The sequence below is a fragment of the Dreissena polymorpha genome, chromosome 13 (genome assembly GCF_020536995.1).
Source record: "Dreissena polymorpha isolate Duluth1 chromosome 13, UMN_Dpol_1.0, whole genome shotgun sequence".
NCBI lineage: Eukaryota > Metazoa > Mollusca > Bivalvia > Myida > Dreissenidae > Dreissena > Dreissena polymorpha.
The window spans coordinates 31936086-31948153 of NC_068367.1; the positions used below are offsets into that span (position 1 = coordinate 31936086).

The following is a 12068-nucleotide window of genomic DNA, read 5'->3' on the forward strand; positions in this document are numbered from 1 at the left end:
CAATGATGTTTTTTTTTTTTTTTTTTTTTTCGACCGCCCGATGGACCATTTTCAAAATAATTTTTGTAAACCAATAAAAAAAAAAGTCGTGGCCTAACAGTTCAATTTACTTATGAACATACTGAAGCGTGTGCTTAAACCCTCATACAAATATCAATCGATGTCTTTCATTTTTCCATATATGCATTTGTTATAAGGGAAGGCGATTATATATTTATGGCTCATTGGGGTATATTCCATTGAAAGCAAATATTAAATTATCAACAGCAAATATTAAATTACCCAAAATGATTGAGTTTGTTGGAGCTGGTATCCTGTGTTAGGGTTAATGTAATTTACATATCTATGGCATTTGAATAAAGAGTAAAAATATAAGATCGTTTTACATACATTTTTAAAATAAAGGAATTGAACTCTGAATATTTGCATCTGTTTCACAAGCAAAATTATAGCTTTAATCACTAAACGTTCAATTACCTTGTTCATTGTCATTGGTTTATGGTTCTTGGAAGTAAAATACAAGCTAGTACGACGAAACCATTATCTTTTATTACAAAACCCAATAAATGTGCCACTTCCCCCAAACTATATTACTCTGTTATCTTCAGCATTTGGAAGTGACTTCATCGCAGAGTTGTATGTTTCGTCTAGAAATAACAGAATGAAGATATGTGTTTTTCGGTTGTTGTATATCTTGATTTGATAATTAGGCTATATATTCTTTCTTTATATCTTGCTTATGGACATTTACCCGCAGTAACACAAACATGACATTTATTGTTTCGTGCTTTTTGAAATGTTAGAAAATTACGTACAACGAAAGCTTGAGGGTATGAAGACCATTGTCTGCTTTTATTGTACGTGCAGGTGCTACACAAAATGTATATGAATACTTCACAAAACAGCTTTAAAACAGAGCATGTGCATTCGTTTTAACTTCCCGACGTATTATAATACATCGGAGTTCAGAAACAATATTCAGCACAATAGGGTGATCTGATCAATCAGATACCATGACGACCGTTCTGTTGAAGCATTACATGAGACGTACCTTGGACAATACCACACAAATAGTACAAATACATACCACTTTCATGTATTTCTTTCAGGAGCAATATTTAGCAAATCGGATGACCTGGCCATTACAGCGTTCCGGTATGCTCTGTCCAAATACAACGCCATCTCAACCAATCCCTTTGCTCTCACTTCCTATGTGGACAACTACATCGATGTCTCAGATAGCTTCGAACTCGCCTCAAAAAGTAAGCAGTGTCTTTCTGTAACATATGAGACTCGCTTTCTGGAAATGGGGCTTAGCGCGTGCGCGTAAAGTGTCGTCCCTGATTAGCCTGTGCAGTAAGCGCAGTCAGCTAATCTAGGACGACACTAATAAACGGAAATCTAGATTAGGTGGAAAAGAACCCACCGGTAAGCCTGCGAAGACTGCACAGGCTTATCAGGGACGACACTTTACGCACATTCATTCCCAGAATGCGGCTCAATTATTATACTGGTATTGGTTACAAACGTGGCATAAAGATGTGAGTCGGAAAAATATGTGACTTGAGCTGAGACCGTATGTATAACCAAAATAAACTGCATTACTTTGAACAAGATTAGACTTAAAATGATGCCTATGCCTTTTGTTTTTCAAATTGGGTCAACTTATATGTTTTTTGATGTTTTGTTCATCCACATACAATTTAAGTTTTGTGGAGATCGTATAAAAATTCACGGTTCAATTTTGCACTTAGTTTACCGTCCGCGTATCTGAAAAGGCTCCGTTTTACTATAATATAACAAACAGTTTACCATGGCCCAGAACTAAAAGGAGCTTCGTTCCTAAACTACTGTGCTTAATGCATGTGCAACAAGTGTAATCCAATATAAGCCTGTGAAGATCTCAAACACCAACTAAAGACGACGCTTTCAGCTTTTATGGCATTTTTTCATTTAAAGTAAGTATGTTCATAGAGAAAATGAGCTGAACTTTAACGCACATGCATAACGGCCAGTTTTCCAATCACGCGAAATTGAAAGGGTCTAAGATTTTATGTCACTCATCAACTGTGATCGTTAGTTTAAGATTGCACCCAAACGTATTATATATTGCGTCCGTCGTCCCAAAAAATGTGTTTTCGCGAAATTATTGCGAACATTATATTTGTTGTGAACGTAGCATATATGCCCTTTATGTTCTTATTCACGTAATGATTAATATACTAAAGAGTACCAGAACAGCGAATAATTAGGTTTAACCCAAGGCTGACAGCAGCTGCTTCTATTTAATTAACACCTGTCTGCAGTTTGGCAGTCAAGTATAGTCCTTTATGCGGCAATGGCCATGGGGATAGTGTCTGTGTTCTCCTTTTTTCAATATGGGGGAAATACTTTGTGTTTTTGGCGTTTGTTCATGCATAAAAAGTCCTTCGTCATTGTTTTTCCTTATTTCAAAAAGCTTAAATTTTCCGCCAAGATTGGACCTTTTGTTCAGCAGAGACGTTTAACCGATTTATGCCTAGCGTCTAAAAAAAAGGCCTTGGCAAACAGCGTAGACCCAGATGAGAAGCCGCATGATGCGGCGTCTCTTCAGGGTCTGCGCTGTTTGCTTAAAGGGATTTCTATAAGAAATATTCTAAATATAGAAATAAATATGCTAGACATCCCTAATTTTGGAAATAAATTGATCCGATTTAGAAGGACGGGAGAGTCCACTAGGCATAAATGGGTTAAACGAACAATTCTATAAAAGCGGAACGTGTCGTCTCTAATTAGTCTGTGCTGACTGCACATGCTAATCTAGCACGAAAATTCACGCACATACATAAAGCACTTTTTCCAAGAGCGAGGTTCAAATAAATGTTTATTTTACTGAACTAGTATTACCGCTCAATGATTCTGAATAACAATGCTGCCTCTATCATGCATCACGGTTGCATTTTATTCATGTAGTTTAAATATTTTAAATTATTAACGATCACTGTATATAATAGTGTATACAGTATATATTTGTTATTTGTGTACACACTAATCTTTATATGCGTATATTTTATTGAATATGTATACTCGTAAAATATTCGGGATTTTATATCGGTGCTAGTAGGTATTCAGTTTGATTCATGTGTTGGTTTTATTTTATCAAATCTGATCTAGTTGGTTATCTCGACTATAACACCCCTCGATCAATATCTCCAAACGAGTCTTCATTAATGGGTAATCATCGATGTGACATTCATCTGCATACAACTCTGAAGAACGCATAAAGTTCGACATTTTTTACAATATAGACAATACAATAAGGGAGTTCCGAAACCGAAACAGGCAATCCACGAAGAGAGCCAGCGCTTAAAGTGGTGACAATTAAGGATACACTTCAGACTGTGGAATTTAAGTTTGTGCTCTTTTAAGTCGGTATGTAAACCACTTCTCATTGTGCACTATATTGTCTATTGCAGAGTAGTAAAATTTAAAATGTTTTTCATCGAAAAGCTTTGTCTGTCATTTCGATAAATACTAAAACAATCTATTATCATCGTGCACTTTTTAAGGTATCTTTTACTCTGCATACTCTTTGTAGAACGTTTTAACAATGCTAAGTAGCTGTAATGAACTTACCTGTTACATAATTTGCTGATTTATAAATCAAAATTTACTATATTACTTATAATATGATTAACCTTTGTGCTTTACACTGTAATATTAATATTAGGGTCATTATCATTGTTTCTTTTTTGTTTTGTAAATGTCGCATCAACAATTCAATTATTCATATAGTTTTTAACATCTATATATGTTGAAACTTATATACCATTAATAAGGTCATAATCATTGTTTCTTTTTTGTTTTGAAAATATCGCATCAACAATGCAATCAAACATCTAGTTTTGAACAACTATATATGTTGAAACTTATATACCATAAAATATAAGTGCGCACACACATGAGCAAACTCCTACGCATGAGAGACCACGTACGCACGTACCCACGCATGCTCACACATAAACATATACACACACACACACACACACACACAAACAGACTTAATATTTATATTCAAAATACAAATGAGCACTTGCCTTACTTTTGAAGATAATTGCAGAATACATTTTGTTTGTTATATCAAAATATCCAACCAATAAACCATTCCCATTAACAAAATTATTATTTTAATCTTTCTAACATTTGTTATGATGTGACTCATAATATTGTTTAATTTTTCGCTTTTCTCATGGAACGCAGGGATGTTATTAGTAAATGTACTCTCTCTCTCTCTCTCTCTCTCTCTCTCTCTCTCTCTCTCTCTCTCTCTCTCTCTCTCTCTCTCTCTCTCTCTCTCTCTCTATCTATCTATATATATATATATATATATATATATATATATATATATATATATGCTACTTATCATGAAATAACGGTCGCTCTTTCTATCAAAACACAATTGATCAGTTGATTTGCTCAAGTTTTTCATGGTTTTCATGAATACCTGTATTCTACCGAGTAAGATTGATTGGGCATGTCATACTTGAGGATATACTTATGGCTGTTTTTCTTTATTTTCTTAATATTGATGCCTATATTAATAATATAGATAGACAAAGTGTAGATAATTAAATGATCAGTTTTGTTTATTAAATAGCTATCGCATGCATGTTTTAAAGAAATCTTACACGTTTTAAGTTGTATCTTTAGGCATCAACTGGATAGTATAGTCTGTATCTATTAGTTAAATCAAACTGTGTGTAATTATCTTCTGTTTCAACAAATCTCTTCCATTGTATACACAGGTTTATGTGTGCTTTTTGTTTAATTCGAATTTGATTATGTTTGTACTACTATTTGTCTCTTTGTTATTAATACAATTGTTAACACTGCTACTTTACTTTTTGTTGTGTTTTTTAATTAAGGGGTGTTGCGGCAGTTTATTTAACCGAGGATATATTTATAGCAACACCGATGCTATTAACACAACCCAATAGTTTTGTTATCAGAATCATCACAAATTAATGACCGAGTAGGTTCATAATAGGTACTCAGTGGTTCGATCCCAGGTGCGGTTAACTTTTTTTAATTCTTTTTTTCTTTCTTTTATTTCATTCTTGTTTTTTTCCTTGAGCTGTTTAGTCCTGTTGTTTACATTAATCAATTTAAAGCATTTTATTAGAAACTTTAAAACATGCCGAAATCTGTCAACAAGTCCCTGTTATTGATGATTAAGGTCGAGTTTGATACTGTATGATCTTATGTTTGTGATTAAATATTGCATTAGTGTTGTTGTTTTTAGTAAGCCGTTGTGATCCCAATTAAGATTGTAAACAATATATATTTTTTTTTGCATATCTCTAACAGTCTATGTACCGGTACTTGGGTTTCGCCTAATTGCTGTATTGTATGAAATTTGACACAGACGGTAGGGATAGTTAAACAAAAAAATCTCTGTTAAAAGTACGGTGACCCCCTTTTTTATTTTTGTTTTATGATAACAATACGTAGATGAACATATTTGAACAGTTTCGCAAAAAGTTATTAGATAAAACTTTTTTAAATTCCATTTTTGTGGTTAAAATAGTAAAAAATTGATGTTTTTTTGGGTGACATAAAAATTATAAAAATTAAATTACTTCAAATTTAACTTGTGTTCACCATTTTTTTGGTTGTTTGTGGTTTAATTAAATGGTATATGATATCTATTAGCTTATATAATATCTGCATGTTGCCAATTTCATAGGTTATTAACCATTTTTATGCAATTAGAGATATTTCAGTTTTAATGAAAAAGTACATGTTATATAATGGTGAATAAAATCAAAACAAGGCCGGTGACCCTATGTTTTTATTTTATTTTTCATATAGTATTTGTATGTAGAATTTGAATAAAAATTTTGAGCAAAAGTTATTAGATGGAAAAAAATCAGCAAAACTGCAGCAACACCCCTTAAATAAAAGTGTGATACACTGTTCTATTTTTTGCTATAGTAGTTGGGCAACCAAATATTATTGTATTATATTTAGGGCAATTTATCTTGCACTTATACCTACTTTTGTTCAGTGTGTTCTTGTTAAATTGTATATTTTTATGTTCTGGTTTTCTTTTCTTTTTTTTGGTTTTTTTTTTGTTTGCTTTTGTATGTCTGGAAGAAGGAAAGTGCACTGCTTGATGCCCAATATATTGATTGGAAATGCAATTCGATGTATATGTGAGATTGTGCTGTTTATTAATGGCATTTCAAATAAAAATTTAAACACTTATATGTATTATGGATAATGTAAAAGTCATTTCGTACAATTGCCGTGGAATTAATGACAACTCAAAAAGAGAAGATGTTTTTAACTTTTTGAAATCTTTAAATGCCGACATTTATTGTTTACAAGATTGTCATTTTACAACAACAATGGAAAAACTGATCTATTCGCAATGGGATGGGGAATGCTATTTTAGTTTTGGCACCTACAACTCTAGAGGAATTGGTATTTTATTTAAAACTAAATTGCCTGTTAAAATTCATACCATAGAAAGAGATACATCCGGAAATTTCTTAATATTAGATCTGTATGTCCAAAAAATGATACTCCTCTATTTTTTAGTAAATTTTTTAATATTATTGATACAATGGGAAATGACTTCTACATGTTATGTGGTGATTTTAACGTTGTGTTCGATGTGAACATTGACTATACAAATTATAAATCATTGAATAATAATAAGAAGACTAGGGAACTGTTATCTTCTGTAGTCAACGATAGAAGTCTTGTAGATACATTTAGGTTTATAAATGGAGATGAGAAACAGTTTACATGGAGAAAACCTAACCCACTCCAACAAGCCAGGCTTGATTTCTTTCTAGTCACCAATAATTATATATCATATATCCGAAACTCAAATATACATGCAAGTTATAGATCAGACCACTCCCCTATAACTCTAGAACTAAATTTTGGTAAGATAACGCATAGAAAAGGATTATGGAAGTTTAATAATTCCTTGCTTAATGATTTGGAATACTTGAAATGTATAAAACAAAAGATAGCCGATGTAAAGCAGCAATATGCCTTGCCTGTCTTTAATTTTGAATCTTTGATTACTTTGAATAATAATGAAATACAGTTTGTCGTAAACGACCAACTCTTCTTTGAAACCTTATTAATGGATATAAGAGGCAAAACCATCTCATATTCAAGCTACAAATCCAAAAAAAATAAAGAAATAGAATGCGATCTATTGAATACAATTTAACAAATTGAAAAAAAATGTAACACTTGAAAACATGGCAGAACTTAATCTATTACACCAGGAACTCCAAAATATTCGTAATGTAAAAATGAAAGGCTCTTCTATTAGAGCAAGGGCAAAATGGATTGAAGAAGGTGAAAAACCAACTAAATATTTCTGTTACCTTGAAACACAGTATGCATCTAATAAAACAATTTCTTTTATTGAAAATAGTGCAGGTCAAAAAATATTTGATAACAATGATATCTTAAAAGTAGCTGCACAGTTTTACAAAGTTTTGTATACAAAAAATAATACTAATGTCAATTATAATATACATGAAAATTTAAAAAAATATTCACACTGTTAAACTGAGTAATGAGCAATCTCAATCTTTGGAAGGCCTTTTAACATTAGAAGAAATCTCAAAAACCTTAAAAAATATGAAAAGTGATAAAAGCCCGGTATCAGATGGGTTTACTGCGGAATTCTTTAAGGTCTTTTGGAAGGATTTAGGTCATTTTGTTGCAAGGAGTCTTAATTATGCTTTTATCTGTGGATCTATGTCAGTAACCCAAAAGCAAGGAATTATGACATGTATACCCAAGGAAGATATACCCAGACACTTCCTAAAAATTTAAGACCTGTATCACTTTTAAATGTTATATATAAAATAGCATCTGGCACAATTGCCAACAGACTGTTTTTGATACTCTGATATCTGAAGATCAAACAGGATTCATAAAAGGCCGTTATATTGGGAAAATACTAGATTAGTATATGACGTAATGAAATATACAGAAGATAACAACATCCCTGGGCTCTTGATGACCATTGATTTTGAAAAGGCGTTCGATACCCTAGAGTTTGATTTTATTGAAAAAACACTTGACTATTTCAATTTTGGAGTAACATTTAAAAAGTGGATTTCTCTCTTCCTCAACAACACCAAAACAGCAATTCAAATTAATGGCTTCATTTTTATTTTATGCGCTGCCATCTTAGCAATTAAAATACGGCATTCCAATACTATCAATAGAATTGAAATTGATAGCACTGAATATAAAATCTCTCAGTTTGCTGATGATACATCACTTTTTTAGATGGCACAGAAGCTTCACTCAATGCTACTCTTGATCTTTTAAATGACTTTGCATTATATTCTGGATTGAAAATAAATTGCGACAAAACAAATTTAATATGGATTGGCTCCAAAAAGTACAGTGCATAATCCATAAAAGCAAAATACAAACTAGTTTGGGGTACAACTCAATTTAAAGTTCTATTAATTCTATTTGATGTTGATTTAAATAGAATGATAGATATAAACTTCACATATAAAATTACTAAATTACAAAATACTATACACTTTTGGAATAGAAAAAATTAAACCCCCTAGGGACAATAACTGTCATAAAATCTTTATAACTTCCCCTATTTACTCACTTATTTATCTCCCTTCCTAGCCCAGGAGAGAAAATATTGAAACAAATTAATACCATGTTCCATAATTTTGTCTGGGATGGCCCTGCGAAAATTAAGCATAGTATTGCTATTCAATCTTTTGAGGAGGGAGGAATATCTATGATAGATGTATATGCATTTGAAAAAACTATGAAACTAACACGGATAAGAAAAATTGTCTTTTGCACTGGAAAATGTTTTCAACTTGTTTATTCAATATTTGATGTTAAAAAATGATGAATTTAGGAAAAGACTATGCTGAGAAAATTTGTAAAGTAATAAAGAATAGTTTTTGGAAAGATGTTCTTACATGCGACATTATGTATATCAGTAAGAAAGTTGTTTGCAAATGTGAAGATAAACTTAACATGACTTTATTTTATAACCACAATTTTAAAATAGGTCTTAGTAGTATATATAATTAATCTATGTATGACAATGGAATTCGATTTGTTAGGGATATTGTAAACACCTCTGGACAATTTTTACAACAATCTATTTTAGAGAATTATATTGGCACAAAGATCAACTTCTTATTTTATGAAGGATTGATTAGAACTGTAAAGAATTTTCTCAGTCATTCTGACTTCCAAGTTATTAAAAAGCCAAATACAGAATGTGCATTTATATCGTCTTACTTGAGTAACATAGTTTTTACGCAAAACCCAAACCAAAATGTTTATTAAACTGTTATTATCAATTCTGATATACCGACTTGCAAAAATAAGTGGAATACATTTTTCAACAATATCGAGTGGAAAAAAGTACATAGTCTCGTATTTAATATCTCCAAAAATACTTACACTCAATGGTTTCAAACAAGAATAATACATAGAATCCTAGGAACTAAATCTCTATTGTATAAAATGAACATTTTGCAAGATAACATGTGTACTTTTTGTAAAGAAAATAAGGAAACTATAGAACATCTGTTTTGGGATTGCTGTTTTACACAAAGAATTGTGAATTATGTTGTTGTAAATATGTTGTACATAATGTGCAAAAACACTCAGAAATAATTTTCAAACAATGATATTGGGAAGTACAACAGTAATATGACTGATATAAATATTTTTATGCTAGAATTGAAGAAATATATAAACCTTTGTCAGAGAAAGGGGATAATTCCATCCATACAAGGGCTTACAATGAGCCTGACTTTGTCTTTTAAAATCCAAAACAATGATAAGTGTCATGAAACAGAACTACAGTCTTGAGCAATTGTAAGTTTGTGTGCTGAACCAATATCATAATATGAATATTATTTATCTTTTAAAAACTCCACAATCAACCATTTGAAAATACTTAATAAATTGTCACTTGTCCGATAATTCTATACTTCCACAATGATTATAGTTTGTGCATATGCTTAACCTCACATTGCAGTTGCTCTTCATTTTTTTATAATATACTTTATTTGATTTTTTAAGATGTTTAAACACGTGTAAATGGTATAGTGTATATGTATGTATAAGGATGTTATATTCTAACAATTGATTACTGTTTACTCATACTAACACAAAAATGTATGTACGGTATGGAGCAGGATGACCTCGACCTGCACATACCTATGGACGAGGTAAATAAAGTATCATTAAAAAAAATTATCTGCATACATCTAGGCATTTTAAAAGAAAATGACGAGAACACATATATAGCGACGTTCTTGAAATTGATTAAGTGGTAACCTAAACCTTTTGATCAACTACCCTTTACAGTGTTTGCTTATTTCTGATGATGTTGATCTGTATTTAAAATATAATATGCTAAATGCTAAATGAAGCACGAAATAAGACACGTCTGAGACTAATAGTGATAAATAGTTACGCAGATTGTTTTACTAATATTAATTGCATAGACCACAAGTAGCCGTTAAGCATATGGAGAGCCGCGATCTGTGAAAATTGGGCTTAATGCATGTACGTAAAGTGTCGTCCGAGATTATACTGTGCAGTCCTCACAGGCTAATCAGCACGACACTTTCTGCTTTAATTGAATTTTTCGTTTAAAGGATGTTTCTCCTTAACGCAATTCAGTTCAGTTGAGGCGGATAGTTTCGTCAATGATAGGCCTGTGCGGACTAAACAGGCTAATTTGAGACGACACTTTTCCTACATGCATTAAGATCAATTACATAGACCACAGATAGAAAGCACATGGTCTTTATCAGAAAATATGCATGGATGCTGCGTATGCATATGGTTATAAATAGTTACATTAACTGATGATCTATGAATACATCGAAATGAGCCCATTGTCGAACATAAATGGCTTTAAGACATTAAAGGAATGTTGCAATACACAGTGGATTCTATAATGTCTGAATGACTAACGAGAACATACTCAATAACCGCAATTGATGCCCTATACAATCAAGAAGTATTCATATTGGCAGATTTGACCACATGCCTTGGCACATAAATAGCAATTATATTGTTCAAACGGAAAACTGATTTATGTTTAACTTTGGAATCTGGCAGAGACACATTAATGCAAGTATAATATAGGTTAAGAGGTAAAGTAATTTGTTTTTACAACGGGTAAAATGTCGCAACAAGTTGTTAGGACCTTGCAATTAATATGAAGTAATGTTTAAATGTAAACGTGCTTACTTCTACTAAAATTCTTTATTATTGAATATTGTTTAACTAACCATAAAAATGACGAGTATCGTTTGTCTACCATGTGCATCAAGTTTGTGCTTCAACTATTATACCTATTTTCAAAGATCGCTTTAAATAAATTTCATATTCTAAGAACGATTTTGTATCACGTATTGTTTTTATTATATTTCCTCTAAATTTCAATACATATAATGTTCACCATTTCCAATATATGTGTTATTTAAATGTGTACACTACGCATTTTATTGAATGGTAACTTGCCTACACGGAACTGTTTTTTAGTATTACATAATTCAATTACAAATAATATTATTTTCAAAAATTGTTGAACTAACTTTTTACTTTTTACTAGGCATGTTTTACTGTTTAGCATTTTGTTAATAGAAAGTGGGAAACATTTTGTGATGTTATATGGTTAATATTTATGATATTGACCTCATGAAATTTAAAAACGCACAGACCGTTGCGCAAAGTACTCACGCTTTTCTTCGTGGAAACAATTTGACTGTTCTAACATCTCATTGAAATATCTGTATTATGCGTGTTATACCCATTATAGGCCGAGAATATTTAAGTTGCACCGATCGTTCATACATTTCTGAAAACATGTGCGTTTGCATGTATAACCTTAATAGAGGGGATGTTCACGTGATTGTCAAGATGGCAACGTCCATACCGAGACAGTAATTAATTTTTCGCCGTCTTATAGCCTTTGTTATTCTTGTTTAATTTTTAAATACCGCTCAATTTCCAGACATATCAGTAAAATGTGA

General features: G+C 31.7%; 1 protein-coding gene across 1 annotated transcript in view; it reads left to right on the plus strand.

The window, feature by feature from the left end:
* Window positions 1-287: 287 nt before the first annotated feature.
* The window catches only part of LOC127854556 (glutamate receptor 2-like), a 35670-nt gene continuing 23889 nt past the window's right edge, over window positions 288-12068 (plus strand). Inside the window, exons 1-2 of the mRNA XM_052389621.1 lie at window positions 288-309; window positions 1110-1262. Of these exons, the coding sequence (XP_052245581.1) occupies window positions 288-309; window positions 1110-1262 (175 nt within the window). The remainder of the gene's footprint in view (window positions 310-1109; window positions 1263-12068) is intronic.